The sequence below is a fragment of the Tachysurus vachellii genome, chromosome 7 (assembly GCF_030014155.1).
Source record: "Tachysurus vachellii isolate PV-2020 chromosome 7, HZAU_Pvac_v1, whole genome shotgun sequence".
In the NCBI taxonomy this organism is placed as follows: Eukaryota; Metazoa; Chordata; class Actinopteri; order Siluriformes; family Bagridae; genus Tachysurus; species Tachysurus vachellii.
In genome coordinates, this window is record NC_083466.1 from 13,350,567 (window position 1) to 13,375,327 (window position 24,761).

General features: G+C 36.8%; 1 protein-coding gene across 4 annotated transcripts in view; it reads left to right on the forward strand.

Moving 5' to 3' along the window:
* The window catches only part of kcnip4a (potassium voltage-gated channel interacting protein 4a), an 83,948-nt gene that overhangs the window by 34,244 nt on the left and 24,943 nt on the right, over positions 1-24,761 (forward strand). Inside the window, exon 1 of one of the 4 annotated variants that reach the window (XM_060874413.1) lies at positions 16,117-16,491. The exons of the other annotated variants lie outside the window; for them this stretch is intronic. Coding sequence (XP_060730396.1) covers positions 16,380-16,491 — 112 coding nt within the window. The 5' untranslated portion in view covers positions 16,117-16,379. Of the gene's footprint in view, positions 1-16,116; positions 16,492-24,761 lie in introns of those variants that run through there. 4 annotated transcript variants of the gene reach the window in all.

Here is a 24,761-nt window from a genome sequence, read left to right on the forward strand (position 1 = left end):
TGAGTATCTTGTAATCTGTATGTGTATCAAGTTTTCATACATACATATATACAGTATATATACATACATATATATTAGGTTTTGATTAGTTATTTATTTATGGAACATACATGTTCAGATCAATCTCACACAACATGGATTGTTGTGCTCTGAATATTTTGTCTGGACAGAAAATGGTGTATAATAAACTGATCAGCCATAATATTAAATCCACGTGGCTAATATTGTGTAGCTCTGACACTAATATGCGTTGTGTATTCTAATATCTTTCTATTATAGAAAACTTTACCTTTTCCAGCTACAGAAGCTGACCATGAGCATCAGTGATCCTTATTTACAGTATCTCACAGAAGTGAGTACACCCCTTACATTTTTGTAAATATTTTATTATATCTTTTCATGAGACAACACTGAAGAAATGACACGTTGCTACAATATTAAGTAGTGAGTGTACAGCTTGTATAACAGTGTAAATTTACTGTCCCCTCAAAATAACTCAGCACACAGCCATTAATGTCTAAACCGCTGGCCACAAAAGTGAGTACACCACTAAGTGAAAATGTCCAAACTGGTCCCAATTAGCCATTTTCTCTGGGGCTGCATGAGTGCTTCCGGCACCGGGGAGCTACAGTTCATTTAGGCAACTATGAATGCCAACATGTACTGAGACATACTGAAGCAGAGCATGATCCCCTCCCTCTGGAGACTGGGACACTGTAGTCCAATATGATAACGACCCCAAACACACCTCCAAGACAACCACTGCCTTGCTAAAAAAGCCGAGGGTAAAGGTGATAAACTAGCCAAACATGTCTCCAGACCTAAACCCTATTGAGCATCTGTGGGGCATCCTCAAACGGAAGGTGGAGGAGCACAAGGTCTCTAACATCCACCAGTGGAAGAGGACTCCAGTGGCAACCTGTGATGCTCTGGTGAATTCCATGCCCAAGAGGGTTAAGGCAGTGCTGGAAAATAATGATGGCCACACAAAATATTGAAACTTTGGGCCCAATTTGGACATTTTCACTTAGGGGTGTACTCACTTTTGTGGCCAGCAGTTTAGACATTAATGGCTGTGTGTTGAATTATTTTGAGGGGACAGTAAATTTACATAGGGGCACGGTGGCTTAGTGGTTAGCACGTTCGCCTCACACCTCCAGGGTTGGGGGGTCGATTCCCGCCTCCACCTTGTGTGTGTGGAGTTTGCATGTTCTCCCCGTGCCTCGGGGGTTTCCTCCGGGTACTCCGGTTTCCTCCCCCGGTCCAAAGACATGCATGGTAGGTTGATTGGCATCTCTGGAAAATTGTCCGTAGTGTGTGATTGTGTGAGTGAATGAGAGAGTGTGTGTGTGCCCTGCGATGGGTTGGCACTCCGTCCAGGGTGTATCCTGCCTTGATGCCCGATGACGCCTGAGATAGGCACAGGCTCCCCGTGACCCGAGGTAGTTCGGATAAGCAGTAGAAGATGAGTGAGAGAGTAAATTTACACTGTTATACAAGCTGTACACTCACTACTTAATATTGTAGCAACGTGTCATTTCTTCAGTGTTGTCTCATGAAAAGATATAATAAAATATTTACAAAAATGTGAGTGGTGTAATATATTTTCAGGACATGTGCGTCTGTTTATGTTCCGTGTCACGTGTCTGCCCCGCCTTTGTTTTCTCCTCCTCGTCTCTGCACACCTGTTCCCTATGTGTTCATTGTCATGTCTATTTAACCGTGCGGAATCTTTGTCCTTTATCCTGTTTAGTTTTCATCTGTGTTCCTGTTTTATGTATTATTATTTATTAAACCCTATTTATTTGAAGCTATCCTGTATCTGTGTACGTGTGTGTGTGTGTTTTATTTGATGAAGACACACTTCAAAAAAATGCATCAAGGAAACTGGTCACAGTCCTGAAAACACATGAAAAGAAACAAGAATCAATGTACTGTAGACTTGTTAGCAAACATTAAATCCCTGTCCTGGAGAACATTATCTCTAGTTTAAACTCCACTAAGCTTTTCTTTTTTAATCAAAACTTAGGTTGACAGAATAATGCTTGAAATAATCAATAGAAAGTGTAGCCATATGGAGCTCATAATAACTTTAGGTAAATGTATTTAGCACCTTGTTTTACAGTAACATTGATACTGGATGTTTAACTGTTATTTCATTATTGTCACAGCAGATGTTTTGTATAGTTCAGTAGAAAGTTTAAAGTTCTCTACAGCCAAACCTGTTCAGCTCATGAAGGAAAGAAGAAACTGTGTTCTGTCATATAGGTCATTGAAAATCTCTACAAAGGCTACTTATTTAATGACATTGAATTTTGTCTCTATGGGACATCTTTGTATAACTGTGTTCTAGTCATTGATCGTTATAGCTTTTTTAATTTTATTTTAATCTTTTAGTTCACTACTTGAATTACATTACTTGAAATAACCAACGTGCAATTTTAGTGCAGAATAACAGGCCATGTGCCAGACTGGTGTGGAGTTGATATAGTCCGGTGCCAGTTTAATTAAGCAGGGATATACAGAGGATGATGAATCGACTAGGCATTCACATGCACAGACTAGTCAATTTTTAAAATGGGTAATTTCTTTTCTTTCCTTTTTTTTTTATCTCTGCAACCATTAATGCTTCAAGACATTACACTTTAAATTATTAGTTTGCCAAGTTCCATTAGCATAATCCTATCATGAATCAAAGTAGGTCAATTCAATCTTCTTTAATTGGAATAAAGTAATCTAGACGCTTAACTTTGATTAGGTATTTAATTATGGAACATACATGTTCAGATCTATTTAAAAACAACATGGATTGTTGTGCTCTGAATATTCTGTCTGGACTTTACAGGAAATGGTGTATAATAAACTGATCAGCCATAATATTAAATCCACATGGCTAATAGTGTGTAGGATTCTCTTGTACTGCCAAAACAGCTCTGACACTCCTACTGTATTCGTTGTGTGTTCTGATATCTTTCTATTATAGCCAACTTTACCTTTTCCAGCTACAGCAGCTGACCATGAGCATCGGTGATCCTTAGGCACCCAGGGTCCTTTCACCAGTTCACCAGTTGTCCTTGTTTAGGGATTAATCACTGCATACCAGGAACACTCCACAAGACCTGCTGTTTTGGAGATGCCTAATAGACCCAAGTCGTCTATCACACTTTAGTCTTGGTCAAAGTCACTCAGATCCTTACGCTTGCATTTTTCCCGCTTACAACACCTCAGCTTTCAGAACAGACTGTTCACTTTCTGCTTAATATATCCAACCCCATGACAGGTACCGCTGTAATAAAATAATCAATGTTATTCAAGTCACCTGACAGTGGGTTTTAATGTTATGGCTGATCAGTAAAATACAGGTGAAATGACCCCTTTATTACAACAGTAATTAGCACAGTACTTGCCAAATGGGGTTCATTTGATTTTTTTTTACTATATTTTATTTAATGTATTTTTGTTTTGTTTTCTAATTAGATTCTGATCGACATGTCAGTCTAGTGGTTTAAGGTTTAAGGACTATATATTGTTTAGTATGTGGCTTGCTCCAATGTGTGAGACACTTCATTTTCAGAAGTATTATGGCATTAATACGAAGATGCTTTAATGATCTGGTGACCAGATGATACAAGGTAATTACACTAATTCATTTAGCTATGCACCTCAAAAGAAGCTCAAGGCTCCTACATTGTGCACTTAAATAGGAATTCCTTTAGAAAAACTTTAGGAATATCTTAAAGAGAAATTTTGGTTCCGCGTTGCTCTTGTTTATTGTTGATAAAAATAGCCACTGTGTGGAAATGGCTCTCTTCACTCTGATGGCGGCCTCTCCGGAGGAGTGACACTGAGTGACAGCAGTGTCACCAAAACACTGCTGATATGACAGGTGATGAGATGAGGACGGAGACGAGCCTTTAAACATGGCCCTGGCTTTCAGTCCATTGGCTCTGTGGGATATTTGTAGAAGCTATGTTAGTGGTATAAATGACCAGTTACTTTTATTTTTAAGTTTATTTAATGTTTTAACATATTCATAATTTAAATGAGTCCAGTTTTTGAATAAGGCCCACATCATTGAAGATGTTATTTTAACAAGTTTTAAGAGCAGAACATTGACCCTGTAGGAAAACGTCCTGAATGTCCAAGTGACAAACTGCTTATGAATAAGTAGCAATAGCCAGATGTAGCAGGTGGTGGGATTTGTGATGCAGATGGAGAAATTATACTTAAAATTTTGTGAAAAATATTTTATTTGACTATAATGATACAACAGTGACCTTTTGAGAAGCATGCATGTTCTGGATGTTCTGGTCTATATGATTGTTTAAAAAAAAAAATAGTGTTAGAATGAACTACATTGTTTGTTCTTTTTATTCTCTATGATTCGTACAATGGGGCAGTGGTGGCTCAAGTGGTTAAGGCTCTGGGTAGTTGACAAGTGGACCATGGTTCAAGCCCCAGCACTGCCAAGCTGCCACTGTTGGGCCCTTGAGCAAGGCCTTAAACCCTCCATGTGCCAGGGGCACTGTATCATACTGTAGCTGCCCCTGTGCTTCAACCCCAACCTCCTCAGTTGGGATATGAGAAGAAATGAATTCCACTGTGCAGCAATGTATATATGGTGATAATAAAGCCTTCCATGCCCCCAATTCATTCATTCAGTTATGATTACAATCCCACCTGTGCTATAAACTTTAATCACAAATGCAACATTGCTTTGGTTGATTGGTTGAAATTTATCTGGTACAAATCATCAGATTTTATCACATATTATTTAATAAACCTTATTGAGTTTTGATAACAGTCAGAGCACTTCAGTCACACAACCATATCTATCATTTGGTCCAGGAGGCATGTTATTTCAACTTGACATGATAAGATTCTCCAAAAAACAGAAAATCAGGAGAGGTGTTGCTTTGTGTGTGAATCAGAGTGAAACCAAAAATAAGATCACACAGTCACCAATCAGTCTCCTGTCAGGCTACTGCATGACCATCTGCTGTTCATTCACATATTGTGTAGATCAAGTTTGAAACTTCTTCATAGATGCATACTGCAGATTTTCCACACACAGTAGGTGGGAGATGTTTTGGATCCAGCAAGCAGGTTTAAGTACATGCTGGAGGAAAGATACATCTCAGTAGCAGATTTGTCAGAACTTTATAAATAGATATCCAAAAATAGGTATTTTACAGTCAGGATCATTGTCACATTGTAGACAACTAATAATAGTTTTTATTAATAATGCAGTGCTCCCTTATGGCCACTTGGTGGTTTTATCCATAGATGTTTTCAGTGCAATGAATGATCTGGTAAATATACTAAATATTGTATAAAACTGGGCTTCAATTTAAATATTATATATATTAATATTATATCCAATATTTAAATGTGTTTGTATTAATCCCCAATGAGCAAGCCTGAGGTGACTAAGGAGACTGTGACAAGAAAAACTCTCTTAGATGGAAAAGGAAGAAACCTTGTGAGGAACCAGACTCAAAAGGGAACCTCATCCTCACTTGGGTGACACTGGAGGGTGTGATTATAAATATACAGTACAATCCGACAGTTGTGTATTGATGAGGAGGATGTTATCCTCAAACACCACAGGTAGATGGCATCTCCTCTGTCTGAAATCCACATGAAGCAGAATCCAACTGGAGCTGGTACATCTCTAGATGCCTACTACTACTACTGAATATGCAGTGAATATAATTTTCTTTATAGATCTATCACATATGAGCATCGTATTTATTATATAAATCTAAAAAAACTAAAAACTAAAATAAAATCTGTTTATCTGTATGAATTATTAGAAACATAAAAACATTATTTTTAACAATTGTACCTGCTATATATGCAGCATTCGTGCAGCTCTGTATCACACATGACATTGTAAACCCCTCATTACATGATGAAAATACAATTAAGCTGCGTTTATCTTGTAAGCCCATTAGATGGAGCTACAGTAAAATGTAACCAGTGTTTTTACTTGTTACACAAACATAATGAAAACATAGTTTAATACAGATAAATGAATATATGATAATCTAGAACAGTAGTACTAAAGGTTGAGTATCTACTAAGTTCTCTAGATACTTAACAGCACAGTTTATTGACAATTTATCAGAACTTTTGTTTTTCTTACACACGTACACACACACACACATACACACATTGATTTTTTTAGTAGAAACCAATTTTGTAGAATTTCACACGATATTCAGTGATGCTTGAGGACAACGACAAAAAAAAGATACTTATGCTTATTCAATTCATAGAATTATGAAGATCGATAAATGATTCACAAGAAATTTCATGTTATTGATTAGATAAGACAGCTAATTCATTTTACCACTGCCTCATCATTATAATGGATTTACTCATGAAAGTACAATGCAGACCATTTTCATAAATCATGCTAATTTCCTAGGATTTATGTTTGAGAAGAAGCAGCTCATATTAATGTTTTATTTGTTCCTTACAGATTTGCATTCGTCATTTATAAGCGTGCACTTTGAGATATAAACCTAATTAAGTGTGTAGGCAGCTAATAATGTTTTACAATTTATTATCATGTGCACACGTATAACATTAAATGAAATGACAGACTTTTGCCTGTTATTAAATTCTGCTGGAGTATGCAGTCTTTCTCCAAACAGTAATTTCTACTTTGTCATCCATCTTGTTGTCCCAGTGAGCTTCTGCGTTCTGCAGATATCATTTGCTTATCCATATAGGATGTAGCTCCTCTATAATTTCTTTAATGCTGTTTGTGAAGACTTTCCTAATGGAAAAATCATGCCGTATTTGTGCATTGTGTTAACTCCATACTTTTTCCTCACTCTCCTTTTTCCTTTCTGTTAATAAGACATTTTACAAAGAAACTGGAAAGACTTTGCTATTTTAATCTTTTATGTAACTTGACACCGAAGAATTTTGTCATACTGTATATACATTACAGCACAGTAAAATTCTTTTATCATATATCCCAAATTTGGAGGTCAGACATGATACAGTGGCAGCTTGGGGCATCGCTGGGCATTTAACCCCAATCTTCCCATCAGCAACCCAGAGCCTTACCCACTTGAGCCACCAATTGAGCCTCCACTGCCCTTTTACAGTTCACTAATAATCCAATACCGTCAACATATCAACAGTTAACATAAGTAATAAAATGCTCATGTGCAGCATCTGCCGTGCAGTACTTTCAGAAGTCGCTACTACAGAAATCCTAGCACAATGTTAACCTGAGATTTGACCATAGTGTTAAAGAAAATGGATCAACAACTTCTGACCAATCAGAATTGAGCATTCAACTGGGCTCAGGTACTTCATCTTCTTTTGCACCTGTTTAATTTTGCAGTCCAGACATTTCAGAATTTGTTAGTTTCACATTTCATTAGGTTTATATAGCATTAAAAACAAATATAGCATTAAAAAAACCATAACATTCTCTAAGGGGATAGGATTTATCCAGGAATATGTTTAAGAGAGGTGTGAATCCTAAACAAGAAGAAAATCCTTGCTGTACCAACATAGCTGCCTTGATAGATGACCTAATAATATTCTCAGCAAATAGACTGTCACGGTTTCTTTAAAAAGTAATCTAAACTTGTGCAGATGCTGTAAAACCCATGAATGGACATCAATATTGGGCTTTAGTGGAATGCATGACTGCGTTTAGGGCTACACAGCATAGTAAACAGTTTAGTCTCTAATCTGTTGTCCAGGTGATTAAAGTCTAATAAGCTTACTCTGAGTAAAGTGTGTAAGTTCTCGAGTTCCTCCAAACTAATCTCTATCAGCCATGCAAACATTAAGTATGTCCATGTGATTGTTGGTGGAATTTTTTACCGATTTTGAAGCTGGAGCATGTGATATGATTTTTTTGTTGATTAAGGACTATTATCTTTCTCAGTAGGTCAATATTTTTGCACATTTACAAAATTCAGGGTACATGCTGATCATGAACATGACAATAAAACCACAATTCAATACAACACCTATACAAACTTGCATTATTAGAATTTGTATTTCACAAATTTGCTGGACATTTATTCATCTTCAGTAATCTAGTGTTCTAGTCGGGGCCACAGCGAATCCAAAGCCTGTGTCAGGGATGTGTTTGACAAGCTCTTCCAACTAAACCTTGTTCCATTGGTTTAAAGAAACACCATCTCCTGATGAAATAATCACAACAACTAAACTATGTGGAAGTGTGTGCTTGAAGAGTTTCAGGTTGATTAGAAAGTTACAACAGATCTGATCACATAGGGAGCTCAGTTTCACTCCAGGTGAGACATAATGGCAGCCAGGACAGACTTTATCATGCTAGCTTGTTATTTTGTGTGTAAGTTTTAACACATGCTTTCTTCTGTCTCTGTTGTTCTTATGAACCGTGCATAGCAGCTTCTTTTCTTTATATATTACTAGATCTGGGGCTCACTATTTTTTATTATATTCACAAATCTAAAGAATCTTATGCACTCCCACAACAGTGTTTTTGAGGTTGCATTTTATTGCTAGGTATTTTTACTCTAATAGGACATTTTTTTGGATATCACTGTAACCGGTATAAAAAAATACTGTAGACAATCTCAATCACAGAACAGTACATTTACGATATTGGTGGAATCACAACTACTGAAATTATCATTCATTCATTCATTCATTTTCTACCGCTTATCCGAACTACCTCGGGTCACGGGGAGCCTGTGCCTATCTCAGGCTTCATTGGGCATCAAGGCAGGATACACCCTGGATGGAGTGCCAACCCATCGCAGGGCACACACACACACACACACACACACACACACACACACACACACACACACACACACACTCTCATTCACTCACGCAATCACACACTACGAACAATTTTTCCAGAGATGCCAATCAACCTACCATGCATGTCTTTGGACCGGGAGAGGAAACCTGAGTACCCGGAGGAAACCCCGAGGCACGGGGAGAACATGCAAACTCCACACACACAAGGTGGAGGCGGGAATCAAACCCCCAACCATGGAGGTGTGAGGTGAATGCGCTAACCACTAAGCCACCGTGCCCCCTGAAATTATCACTCAAATCAAAATCTGGAAAATAGACATGGCTGATAAAAGTGAGTAATAATTTTTATTCATTTCTGATATTTCTTTAACGACATTTCATATTTTAAAGTTTAACCTACTCCAAAAGAACAAACCCGTATGAATACCTACATGACTCTTAAACTATATGACTATTATATGTCTGATTATCATATTTTTAACATATTTGCGCATTGAACTAGGCCTCCTTTAACTTGAGTCCTTTCATAATGATACGCATGAGGCACAATTTGAAGCGTTTTTGGGTTTTTTTTGCGTATAATAAAATAATAAAACCTACAGCCCACGCCAGTGAAATTTAATTGCTCAAACTGGAACTCCATTAAACTGGACAGTTAAAAAGAATTAGATCAGTATATTGAATTAAACTTCCATCTACTACTCTACAGTTGTAATAAATTGTGCTGACTTTACATTTGTATCAGCTGCTTCTGTGGCTCAGCTCACAACTAGAAGAAATCAAACGCAGTTAAACCACAAGATTGTGGCTTGCTGCATAGTCTTAATGTTCGTAATCTTAATATGTTAAAATTTTGGGATTTTGGAATTGTTCCAATCAGTGAAATGCTGACATTAAACTCAAAATGTCTGAATAACGTCAGAAGCTTATATATCCTGATTGAAGTCGAGGCATCGTGCTTGAGGCATACAAATAAGTAATAAGAAGGAGTAGACTTGTATGGGTGGAGGAAACTTATCGACATTCAGACATGTTATTGAGTTCCACATGTTTTTTAATCTTAAAGCTCAATGAAGCAGTTCTTCTGTATGAATGGCTTTTGCGATAGCGCTAGCCATGCTGAGTGGTTTGTGTTCTTGCAGCAGTTATTCTGAATAATGTTTCAAGCTCTTGTCAACACCTTTATCAGCTGCAGGCTGTTGAATGCTTTAGCACATTTTGTCGTAAGGACACCCCATTGCCTCCTTTTGCCTTTTAACTCTCACTACTTTTATTCGGCTCTTGCCCCACAGAGATGATTTAGTTGAACACATAACTGTGCTGGAGTGCAATTCATTTCCCACAACAATCAAATTCATAACAGATTACTCCATTATGAAATAGTTGTTCAAGGTCCTTCTGAATAAAGTTAAGCCCCAGCTCTAATAGGGTTGTCCTCAGATTGTTGATTGATGCGTATAATGTAGCCTGAACATTGCTAATCATGGAGGCTTGATGTTTTGCTGATGCCTGTAACCTTGCTTAGTGACATAGATACAAAGGCTCACTTGAACACTTGTCTAGGGTTTGTGGGTGTATTGAAGATGGCCAGGCTATTGATCCAGACTGACTGATTGGTGTTGTGATGGTCAGGTAAACACAGCAGTTATTTCTGTACATGATTGTACGTGCATGTGTGCCATTATGGTTGTTTAGTCGGTCTGATTAAAGCATCGCAGTGCTGCACATCGACTGGTGCTTGCAACAATGCATTGTGTTTGATTTTCTAAATGTTTGTTCAATTATCATTTTTACACAAAAGGGTAAAGATTTTTCTGTCCTTAGGACATATAAGAGAATACAAAGGAATTCATATTTATACCAACAATAATTTAAACATTCTATTTTGCAGTTCATTTATTATTACAAATAACCAAACTAGTCACATTTTGTATGTAAATATATTCATCTAAAATGAAAAAATCTAAATGATATCAGCTCAGACTTTCTCCCTTTCTGAATTGACATTGATGTTTAATGTTGTAGAACACACATGAAACAAATTAGTTCTGTTTAACACTCATGCTAAATCCCGCTTAATGACATCTTTATTCTGAATGCCAGAAATGTTGTCCAGTTTTACCCATTTTTCTTAGTATCTGTTTTAACTCTCCAGGTCGTATGCTACTTTCATTAGGTATTGTATTGAGACCGAGTGGATCAGTGTTTCACTATTTCTAACTAGTTTTCTGTTCATGCCTTATGTTGTGGTTTGTTGTATTTTTACATTTCATCGTTAACATTTTTGCATATAGAGGCCTGTTTTTTTATTTTATGTTTCATGGTGGAAGGCATTATACACATTACAGTAGACAAAATGCTACACAATAAAATGCTACATGGTTTATTTGACGTGACTATAAACAAATGAATTAATAAAATAATAATCAGAGTAATATATTATTTCTAATATATAAGTTATACTTATATTATATCTAAGTTTCCAGAACTGTATAGAATACTTATAGTCTCTCTCTCTCTCGCTCTCTCTCTCTCTCTCTCTCTCTCTCTCTCTCTCTCTCTCTCTTTGTCTCTCTGTCTCTCCAAGCCTTTATATCATCCATATTTCATTTCTATCTTATATCTGGCCTCTCACATACACAACTGTCAATTAATATGCATTTTATCTCACTTACATGAACACTGAATATGTTTCAATATTCAGAGGAATTTTGTCAGAAGGCTCAGCTTTCAATCAGAGATCTCCCCAGAGTCTGCCTGCTGCAAATCAGTTGAACCGAGACGCACGGTTGCTGATTCAGTGTGCTGATTGTTAATCACATATTCAGCAGGTGTGTTGGAGGTATTAGTGATGTCTGTGCGATTAGTTCCTCATACACAGCAGGCACAAATCTTGATACACTGCTTCTCTAAAAATCTCTGGTATTCTTTGCTATTTCAGCCATTTTTGTTCCATGTCTCATTTGTTCCACATGCCTGCTTTTTATGAAGAGCACAAAGAGAGTCTCTCTCGGCTGTCCTGCTGAGACAGATAGAGAAACATGTCTTTGTTATCAAGCCCTGTCTCCTGCTCTCCAGAACCAGGACAATGTTGAAGCTTTAGTTTGTTCACTTCGTCATCCTACCGAGAGCAAAACATCAAGTGCAAGTGCAGACTAAAAGAGTTGAACTAATAATAATAGCACAAATATTTATCTCTAAGCACTACAGAAATGAGAAGGTGTTGTTCATATAATGCTTTTAATAATGTCACAAAGCAGCGATACAGACATCTGGATATAAAATTTTTAACTTACATTTATCCATTAATCCATAATGAGCAAGCCACAGACAATGCTGGCAAAGAAAAACACCCTGAGGTTACAAGAGAAAGAAACCTTGAGAGGAACCAGACTCAAAAGGGAACCATCCTTTTTCTGGGTGACACCAGCTACACTGCAGTTATAAATCATTACTTTTCTATACCTGTAGACTATAAAGTGTAGGTGTGTAAAAAAGAACTTAAATATGGGTGTCCTTAGAATTTTAGCTTTAAATTTCAAGTAGCAACGTGTTCAAACATTGAAACTATGAGTATAAATTGTACGTGTTCTTAGAAATTGCTGTCTTTAAGAGACCTGAAGAAGAAGAACATTCACAGCTATATGCTATGCTTCAAACATTTTTTTTTAAAAGAACATATGTGTGTGTGTGTGTGTGTGTGTGAGAGAGAGAGAGAGAGAGAGAGAGAGAGAGAGAGAGAGATGCAGAAAAAACAACGTGTCCTTTTGCTCCACATTGTGTATGCAGCTCTGGTCGGGGCAGCCACAGATCATAGACTTTTAATTGCTCACATTTCATGCCAGGTGCTTTTATAAATATGACAGGCTAATTTTAATGTTTCCCAAATACTGGCGACTTCATCCTATTTGCATAGAATAACAGGTATTACTGAGTGGCATGTAATTAGTCCCATAAGACTGCCCAACTGGTCTGCTCACAGCTTAATGACCCTATTATAGATTCTCTTTCATGTCATGTAGCTGTCATCAATATGATGAATGATGTTTTTGTGGCACAGCAGTTTCTCATTTTAGAAAGGTACCAGTTTAGAGCATGACACTAAACAGCTGGGTGCTTTTAATGAATTTTCAATGGTATAATTTGAAAGTATGGAGTGGAAAGAGATTCAACTAAACTGCGCTTGTTAGTGAAAGGCCTAATCCTTGACAGTCCAGATTAAAAAAAAGTATTTAAATGCATTTATTTGGAAGTAAATCTATCTGTCTGGTCCTCAGTCCAGTCCCGAGCTCAGATTACTGAATGTGTTCATGTAAATTTCATTTCCACATTGGTTTCATCCAGGATGTCCAGTTTCCCAGCCATCCTGTTTTAGAGTCTATCAGGTACCATTGTATGTGTGTATATAGTCTCTGTTTATGGTCAAAGATGCTGAATGTTTTCATGACCAAAAAGTTAGATTTTGGTTTTATCTCACTTCGACACCAGATCCTAACTGTAGCGCTAAGTGTAAGTGCCAGGTTTTGCTATACGCTCTAAGGAATGGTTTCTTTATTGTAACACTTCCAAAAAATGGTTCTGAAAGTTTATATTATGAAGTGTGAAACATAAGAACCACTAAAAAAAAAAACTCTTCAAAAACTGATGATTGCACTCTTTTTCCTGCCTTTACTGTCATCCTCACTGTGTGCATGTGGGTGTGATTTCTGGTAAATTTCCAATATTTTCAGACATGAAACTTTTGGTTTGGCCCAACTTGTGTTTAATGGAAGGGATTCTGTATTTTATATCTGTTACCATCTGTCTCATGTGTGTTGAAATGTATTTGTTTTCCCCTTCATGGTAATGGATGACTTGTAAAAGGATTTATTTGATTTTATTGATTGTTTTTTTTTTTTTTTACATGTACGCAGCTTCATATACCTCATGAAAAGCAAATGAAAAAAGAAGTGCCTTGAGCTTTCCGTTCCTTGGTTGCCTTGATGTGTTACTGGTGTTATTGTAAGTAAGACAGTTACTGGTGTTATTGTAAGTAAGACAGTTACCAAAAGACCTAGAGTTCTAAACGTGATGAAGTAAACGTGAGCAATAAAGTCACTTTACTGTAGCATACTTTTAGATAGTAGTTAGTGAGTTTTATCACTGAGGAACAAAAGAAGATCATGTGAGAAACCTTTGTTCCATTTCATCTGAAACTGTAAATTGCTGGAGCATTCTGAGGTGAGATTTTCTGCTCAGTCAAGCCAGCATTACTGCTACAGATGCTACCAGATGCCCTTCCTAAAGCCTCACTGCCTTAGAAGTAAGATCACAGCTACACTGTGAGGCCGCTGAATCATTGTGTCACCCTTGAGGTTAGATATTTCCCCTTCCCTTTTAATCAAATGGATTTTAGTGCATAGGGTTTAGTAGATTTTGCCATTGATTGTATAATCAAAAATGGATCACATGGTATGATTACTATTCCCTCCTCTCTTTATCTATATTAAGCTGTAGGTGATATAGCACAGAGCTTTCTTCCTTCTACCAACCTCTTTGGAGTAAGTACTAAAGGAATCGCCAAGGACTGAGTTCAGCTACCATGGAATTCTGAAAGTCTTCTGAAATCTAAACATCAATTCCTTTAGCATTATTAATCAGAAAACAACTTTTTAAACCCGTGATGTATCATGTGCTGGATGGCGACGAGGACAGGACAGTTTTCCGTTACCACTCCAAGTGACATTTTAGATAGGACCTCGAAGACATTTCCTGACAGGTTTAAGACCTGTAGAAAGTCTGATGCATGAAAAGCTGGAGTTTGAGTTGGACGGAATCTCGAGGTGTCGTGTATTACAAAAAAGTATGTTGTAAAAGGTATTTAAAAAAATTATTTCTGTCAACAGATTATTCAGTTCAGAGTTACAGGGAAATTAACATTTACCTGTAAAATGTCTATCAAACTAAACTGTCTACCATAAGTAGTTTAAATTTAATATTTTTTCAGATAGCATTTAAGAATACCTTTGATGCCTTAGATTGCATGTGATGGTCAGGTGTCTACATACTTTTGGCTGTATAATGTAAATTAGAGAAAGCTTATTTATTCTGTATAGTTAATACTGTGCCATACCCATGTGATACATTATTTATTTTCAAAGTTTGTAATTATATATTAAAGCCTATGCAATCTCTGCACTTGGAACAGAAAACACATACACATACACATACACACATACACATATAAACATACACATACACACACACATACACACATACACATACACACACATACACATATACACATACACATACACACATACACATACACACATACACACATACACATACACACATACACATATACTGTACACATACACATACACACATACACATACACACATACACATACACACATACACACATACACATACACACATACACATACACATACACACATACACATACACACATACACATACACATATAAACATACACATACACACATACACATATAAACATACACACACATACACATATACACATACACATACACACATACACATACACACATACACACATACACATACACACATACACATATACTGTACACATACACATACACACATACACATACACACATACACATACACACACATACACATACACATACACACATACACATACACATACACTCATGCACACACATACACATATACACATACACACACACATACACACAACTAATACAAAACTGCAAATCTATATTACCAGCAGGGGGCAGTAGTTAAGTGTTCTAGGAAATGGTCAATGGCTATTGATGGGTATTAGCTTCTGAGGCAGGGGCAGTGAAATCATTGGTTTTAAAGTAAATGAATCTCCATATAACTTGATTTTATATACAAAATTCTAACAATTAAGGTTTGGGTTGTAAATAAGGCATAGCTTATTCTCAAAAGCTAAAATCAATAGTCTCAAATCATATATATATATATATATATATATATATATATATATAGAGAGAGAGAGAGAGAGAGATAGATAGATAGATAGATAGATAGATAGATAGATAGATAGATAGATAGATAGATAGATATACATACTGTACTGCAACTGTTTTGTCACACAGTATTGAAATAACAGAAAAAAAGTGCATCATACCTTTGGTACATGCTAACCAGATCAGGATTGCCTGTGCGACTGCACTGTTCCCTCTTGTAGTCTACTACTTTCCTCGCTTCCTCCCTCTGTCCCTCCCTCTCTCTTTCTCTCTCTCTCTCCTCTCTTTCGCTCCCAACCCTCCCTTTGCTGAGACTAAACGCCTGAGTACAGTCTCTCAAATAAGAGCACAGTACAACTAACACAGCAGAGTGGGTCAAACTCTCCTCTCCTCTCCTCCCCTGTTTCTTGTGCCTTTTCTATCCGGTGTCATCTCGAGCACTCTCCCCTGGCCACGCAGACTGGATTTGGGACAGGAGCTGGGTGGCACACGTGGGTGCCTTGGGGTACAGGGCCCATGCCAGTCTGTGGAGGAGGGCACATGGGCTTTGGGTAACTGGAGCGCAGAGGTGGAGGAGCCAGGGGGCTGGCATGAGTCAGGGCAGGGTGCCATGCTGGGCACGGCATGGGAGACAGAGGGGCTGCAGACGCTGGGCATCGTGGTGATCGTGTGCACCTCACTCAAGCTGCTGCACCTGCTTGGTCTCATCAGCTTCTCTGAGGGTAAGCTTAGATATGAGTTCAGACACTGGAGCAGTGTTTACTTAGTGAACATTGAGATTAATAAGAGAAAAATAAGTGTTCTTTTATTCAACGTAATAGACGTTGTGTGCTGGATATGTGTATGGGTTTGCAAACAGATTAGTCTCTTTGAGTTTTAACACTTTTTTAATGTCTCTGTGGATTAGGCAAAGATGAGAGATAGAATAAAAGGAAAGGTCGATTTAAAAGAAAAACTTTTGGCAAGCAGTTTACAGGGAAAAGGTCCAGATTTAGACAAACATTTCAAGAGCTCTAATTTATATTGTTTACTTTAAAGCATATGTAAGTGTAGTAGCCATGTTGTGAACCTTCTCTCACACTTATTGGGGCTCAAGAACAATCGTAAATAATCCTAACATTATCGAATATAATAAATATTGCAGTGTGAATAGAACGTTTGACATCATATGGTAGGTTGAGTAGAGCAGGTTTTTTCCCTTAATCACGCTGTGAAATATCTGACAGCCTGAGAAATGACAGAAACTTCTGACATTCGGATTTTTAGGTTTTAGTCATATTGGTTTGGTTACCCAGTTTAATTCAAACCAATTTTAAAAAGCTCTTAACTGTTGATTGTTGGTGTTATTTAACCTTCTACAGCATATTACATCATGTTATCTATGTAATCATGGTAAGTAATCATACAGCATTTTAACCTGGTTAATATACAGAATCTTTTTTATAACCGAATGCAATTTCTAAAACATAGAAGTCTGAGGTCTAAAGCACTGTGTTTATCTGTTCAGCTTTGTGTAATCCAACAATTTCTAAGTCTGTAAGACTGATTATGCTATTTAACATGGAGAAGAGTCTGACAGAATCGTCTCCATGTTCTAAAACTATCGTAAATCTCTTTCTGACTCGTGTGTTATGGTGTTTGTCAATGTTGTATTGAAATGCTGCTTAAAGAGAAATACACTGCCAGATTTGATTCTGTCTCATAGCTGTAGTGTTTTGTTTAAATGGCTCATTTAACACAATTACACAGCAAGGCCAGTGATTCAGGGGATGCTTTTAACCTCCTGCCTGAAACTGTGAGACAGTATTATTTGCTCCCTCGGTTGGGCTTCATCTTTCACACTCTGTCTCGTCAAAAACTGCATTTTCCTCCTGTGGAAAGCTAGAGACTAGAAATTCAAGTTTCTCATCATTTCAGCATTCATTATTTTATTTTTTTAATTATATATTAGAAATACTTAAGCTCCTTTTATATATTGTTTTGGTGAAATGATTTTGGTGCAGTGTATACTGTATACCATGCGTGCTGTAATCACAGTCAAGGCAAATGCGTCACTACTGTATCTTTAAACCTGTTGAACCCAACTTTTATCACCGGTTGACAAAAGCACCATTGGGACCAGAAAGGTATTTGTATAGTTAGGACTGACTGCGAAAAGTAACAGTATATGGAAAGAGATGGTTATGAATCTCAATGAACTGTTCCTTTTTTATTTCTTTCCTCTTTTTCACAAGACTCATTCCGTGATGAAAGTTTCTTGCATATCAGTAGACAGCAAGGCCAGAGCTTGCCAAGATGAGCCAAAGCTCAGCCGCCAGCTGTCAAGCAGAGCTGTTTGTGTCCTCAGTTAGGTTTAATCTTTTTGCATACGGAACATTTCCATTTTTACTTTCTCTTTACTTACCTACTGACTTTGTATCTATGAAGGTTGTTAGCTTCACATTGGAAATTGAAACACAGAACCTGAAAAAATCATTTCTTATATCGAGCAATTAGCAGTCTCAATATTTTTCTGTCTATTGTGAGTGTTTTTAGTTAAAGATGCCAACATCCTGTTATTCATATAGAAAGATGGTTTGTCTGACTAACAGCAGTGGGTCAGATACCTGATCTATTCAGAGACAACAACGGATCATTCAAGACGGATCATTGAAACTAGGATTTTTATACTGTTGCTTTTGGCCTTGCAACTGTCATTTTTTTAAGGATTTAGAAAAATCCGGGTCATATTCTAGTATGTACTGTAGTATGTACACACTACAGAAACACATAAAAAGAACAAAAACAAAATAAATCCTAATTATCCTGTAGCATAGAACTTGAGGCCAGGTTCATATTTTACAGATTTCTGCTCATCCAGGAATAGTACTAATACCAGACTACAACAAAAACATTTCTGAGCAGAACCTTGAATGTATTCATTGGTTGAGATGAATGCTTTAGAGTGCAACTGAGTGGAAAGCTATAGACAGATCATTTCACCTTTGAAAGGAGACAGTTAAGAGAGTTGTTAGGAAGAGCAGAAAGAAGAATCTATAGCTATCTGACTGAAATGAAGCATGTATTGTGCCACATTGGATTTTAATTCATAGGGAGATCAATAGGGAGTACTGCAAGGTGCTCATAAAATATGTTAGCTCTCGATTGTTCTCTTTCCTTGAAAAAGCTTAAATATTGAATATCGTCTAGCCACTAAGATTGTAATGCTAGACAGAGGGTTTGTATTTTACCTAAACAGAAGCAAGTGTTTTTACCCCAAAGGTCTCTGATTGCACTGTGGCAGTGCACCTTGCAGCTTATGATGGCGTAGAGGTCTTACTCGTTTTAATCACTTGGTTATAGATATTGAATTGAGAAAATAAGGACTATAATATGTCTCAGTTTATGAACAAAATTACATTAAGGGATGTTTAGATATGTCGGTAAATTAAATGTGAACATCCTGTAGTTAGGATTATTTGGCTGATTGTTTTTTTTTTTTCATTTTATAGTTCAATTACTAATCTAATTGGAGTTAGATTACTGCACATGGAAATCCTATAATGAAAAATGTTAATAAAATATCAGCCACTGTAATACAAAAGCTGTACCAAATAAAACACACAAGTGTAATTAGCTAATAATTAGCTGCAATTCAAAACCTTAGACAAGAATATGCCATTTACAATGAGCAAAACCAGTTACATTTGTGAGCAGACTTGAACTTGTATGAATGAAATGTAAGAAATGATTTGGTCTGTATGGCAAGGAATGTTTACACTAACAAAGAGGAAAATTGAATTGAAAATTCAAAACGTCCACATATTAATAAGACCGAATTGAATATTTAAGTCATTATTAACCAGTCTAATGTATTACTGTAAGGACATTATGGATGTTATTATGCCTATTTGATTTGTGTGTAGCCCAGCATAGTAGATCTCAACAGAGCCATTGTCTCATAGCCCTCAATGAAACTGCGAGGTGAGGACTAATTGGTGTGTCAGTGAAGATAAATATTGCCTAGCTCAACGGAGCACACACACACACACACACACACACACACACACACACAGAGGATGCTTATGTCAGATTAACATTGGCGCCGGCCATTAGCAAATGGAGCATTGCATGCATGAAGGCCACAGAACCCATTCTCCTGGCCTTTGTCTTAGACACGTCCTTGCACAAGATTCACGAGTCTCTGACAGCACCTTTGAGTCTGAACTGTACACTAAAGGGCCACAGGGGATGATTTATGATAATGGCCTGTCAGAAGCTTATATGCCTGAGAGAACCTTTTCTTCACCTTATTCATATTGTGTTTTATTTTTCCTATTTTTTTTTAAATAGAATGAGTAGGTAGATTATTAGCAGATACACAGTTTGTTTAAAAAATGGGTTTTATTGCAACATCTTGTGACCTTTGGGGTTTCAGTGAAACCTGGATGAACAAGATTACTTTTCAAAATTGAAATGATATGCTTGACAATCTAAAAAGCCTGCATTCATAATGGTGAGACCCAAATAAGTAGTGACAGCAAAGGGTTCTCTATCGTAATATCTACAGAGAAAGGATCACACTTCTAATATCACTTTAACACTTACCTTAGGAAACTTGGAAACTATGAAGAACCTCAGATGTTGAATGGGACAGAGAGTAGGACAAAAATGAACCATAATTTGTTTGCAATATATGTGCCCTGTGTGGCGGTTTTTGGATGCTGATGCTTCAGTCTGACTTCATTGAATCCAAGGTGCATTTTTTGTTTAAATATTACTTACTTAATAGAAATTATTACTGGGCAATATAATCATCATAATTATTTTGCACTTGAAAGCACAATAATTGTACTGTAAAAGCAACTAGACAGATATTATTCAATGACTACAACAAAATATTTAGTAGCTACAGTTATAGGACTGAGGAATATAAGTCAAGATTCTGCTGCTAAGGATCCTGCGCTCTCATTGCCATGGCCTGGGTTCCATTACTGGGCAGGGAACCAACCCAGCCACTGGGGGCTGAACAAGCCAGTGCACTCTCAGAGCTGGTCCTAAAGCCTGGATAAAAATTGACGGGTTGCGTCAGGAAGGGCATGTGGCATAAAACCTGTGCTAAATCAAATATGCAGATCATATAATCCACTGTGGTGACCCCTAACAGGAGCAGCTGAAAGAAGAACAACAACTCACAACCTAAATCTAAGCAATAAGCAATTTAGATTTCACCTTAGATTTCTTTAGATTTCAGAGTAATCCAGCAATTCAGAATCAGAATTGATTATAGAAAAAAAAACAGAAATCTTGGATCATGATTAAAATGTTATTACTTTTGCAGCACTAACTGAAATAAAGACTTCATTTGTCACTGGTTTCATAGTCATTGTTTCCACCCGAGAGCCCCCGTGGCAAGGAGGAGCTAAATATACAAATCAGGTTCATAAACATATAAATCTTGAATGTATCTACACGTGCAGCATACCAAAAGAACGGAAAGAAACTCAACTATTTACTAGAAACTCGACTAGAAACACTATTTTCACTTAAATAAAGCATAATTCCAACACAAAGTTAAATGGACAGACCGGAAAACTTCATAAACATGTCGTCTGTAAGAAATTTGACTCCTGTAATCATCCGTTACAGGACACAAACACAACCTTGACTGAATCAGACAGCTGAGATTCTACAGAATTCAACAGTATAAGAATCATCACTGTGTGACCAATATTCACTGAATGAAAAAGTAAAATATACACAAAACAACCGAGCAGCCATAACACTTAATTTGCTCTTACCTTTAGTGTTTTCAGGATTATAATTCATATTCCAAGAGAAAAATTCAGTCAAATTATAAAATCTCATCTGTCTGCCGCTAAAAGAAACTTCTGCTTATTGTATCGGACTTTACTGCGTTACTATTTCTAAAGGATTTTCTCACGTTATTTTGCTTTTTAAACAAAACGGAAAGCAGCTGTGTTTAAACCCCCGGATCAACTAAATGACATACAGGTATACTGTACCTTTGATCAGCTGTAAGGTATGTAACCAGATGTTTTTTTATGGATTATTTGTGTTTATTCAGTTTATATTATCGCTGTTTTCCCTAGCGGAAGTGCTGTCAAAAACCTAAATAGTTATATTTAGATGGAATGAATTTCTATAGTGACATATAAATCAATTAAATTAAGTTCTTTAGTTTGGCAGCTGATAAAACTCAGATACAGAGGTGTGCCAACCTGGCACAGGACAGTGTGCCTCTACAAAAACCTCTCTCTAACATCTCTGACACACAATAGATAAATCAAATTTAAGACAATACTGTCTAAAATTGTAATATTCTTTCAAGCCGAAGTTTTATTTATTTATTTTTGCTGTGCTCCATCTTTCCTTACTCTAATCTGGTAATATATATACTTATTTTAACAGTTCTGCAGCTATCTCACATGTGTTACCTTTATTTTGAATTATTTCCAGAATTATTCAAATACACCTTGAGAAATCTCAGATATTACAGAAGAACGCCAACATGTGCCATCAGGAGTGTCCGCTAAAAAATCCTTCAAAAATACCTCTCTATAATATCTCTGATACACAATAGATAAATCAGTCTTGGAACAGTTAATGCGAATTAACTGAGAAGTTACTGTATCAAAAAGATTTTTGGAGTTTTTAGGCTTCGTTATCAATGATTACGTCGGATATTCCCTATGGAATTGAAAAATAATTTTTTCTCTTACCTGAGTATTTTAGTACTCAACTAAAATAGATTATGTCATTTTCAAAAAACAGGCAGAAAAATAGGCCTAGGGTTCAAGATGTATACAAAGGAGTTTTCCTCATAGCCATTCAGTACCACAGAAACTTTACATTATAGACAGTGTCTGTGGTAAAATACATCCTAGCAATTAAGCATTGTTTTGATCTTGAAGAAAGTTGTGGAAAAATCAAAATGAAACTCCCATGTGTATGAGTGATTTGGTAATTTAGAGTAATTTAGTATTAGTGAGCAATAACACATGCTCATTTCTATGCAGAGAGTGTTATTCATCAAGTTCTTCTTGTGTGTGAGGATGGATTTAAATTTAGATGCATATGCAAAAATTCCCAGTGGTAGAAAAGCATAACAGCAGATAAACTGATTATGAGGAGCTCTCATTCGAATTCGATTAATCCCACTTAATAACATCAGCATAATCGACAAAGCAGTTGCTAGCTGTGGTGTTGACATTGAGGTGTAGATAGGGGACACACGTAATGGGAAGTAAAATCTGTACATCCAAAATCAGCACATCTAAAGACTCGTAGGGACGCTTCAGATAATGACTGATACCTCTTTACTTGAAGATTTGGCCCACACGGCTGTGCTCAGGGAACTCTGTTTGCTGAGAATGATGAGTGGCTCATCAGTTTGATTTTGTTTGACCAGTGCAATTTTTGTTGATCTGTGCCAGCAGCTTGCCCCATTTTTGGAGAACAACAAAACACATAGGAAAAGAAAAACATGGTTATTAGTGAATAGTGTATTTTAGTGAATAAATTGCATATATGTTAAAATATAACGTCTCTCAGTTTTCATGAATGAAGCCTGAAGCCATGATTCAGTTAATGTACAGATTGTTTGTGATGTTTGTTGTTGAATAAATCATGCATTATGCAGAGCATGGCACTTACATTATAGAGCAGTACACAGTTATTTCATTTATACAAATAAGAAAGATTACGGTTTTGCCCAAGAGTAGTAGCTAGGTAATGGTGGGATTTGATCTCACAACCTTAATCAGTAGTCCAATAGTTGAAACAGTGAGATACCATTTACCCCATGAAAGTCTTTAGTTTTACTTTATTTTTGTGCCACAGTATCTCTAGTTCATCTTCTTTGTCTGTTCAACATGCTCCATGTTGTTTGCACCAAGCATACTATGTTATTTTTTAGATTAAAGAAAGATTGACCGAAAACCTTCAGACCTGTAACAGTACCGTATTAGTATGAGAGCCAAGCAACTACATTTATGTGGAAATGTATGTTATTGTTGCTTATTTGCACACAACATGAAGGACAATTTGTTTTCAGCTGCTTTTTCCAATCTTTAATTCAAGCTTAGGGGTTTTAGACATTGGGTAAAAGACTGACATGGCCTTTCCAGTTTAGTTTCTGTGCTTCCCCTCAGGTGGTTTTAGTTATAATCAGACAGACCGTAGAAGGTTGACCTAAACATATGTGGAAGCTTAAGTGAGGACTGCCTCAATCCATTAGAATTATGTGGACTTAATGGATGCTAATGGCTGTCCACTCTGAGAAATGAACATTAAGCACAGGTTCTCAGCGGCTAGATTCAAGTGAACTGAAAGACATTTTCATCAGTTTTACTGAGGTGTGCAGCAAAGATACACACAGTTATGAAGCCCTACATCTTATTTCTGAGTATCAATCCAGATTAAGGGGAAGATACCATACATGTGGACTGTGACACAAGTTGGATTTAGGAGTGCTCAGATTAATCTAACCTGAAGCACAATTTTCACAAATTTTATTCCTAATGCATTTTTATGTAACAATCCCTACATTTGCAAACCATAGGCTAAAAACATTCAGCAAAAAGCATTCAGACGATAGATGGTACAACGGCAAATCTGATTGCTTTAAATGCCAGATATGTCACAGCTTACCCTTGATGTCTAAACAACAAAAAGGGCTCCATTTTGTTGAGCAGCATGGCTCAAAATAAAAAGGATTTTACTCTATGTGGATTAATCCTTTGTTAGACAACATACATTCTTGCACCATTTCAATATGACTGGCTTTGACTCAAGATTCTGTAACCCCTGGTATCTCCTGCAACATATATTTAAAGATGGGATGCTAAGGAGTCTTTCAAGATTGGAGCCTAGGGGACAAATTTTAAATTTTTCATCAAAACAGTCTGCTTAGAACATTCACCGTTAGCCTTAATCTCTAGTTTAATTTCAGAGCCAAAAGTGGAATAACACATCCCCAGAATTCCTCTGT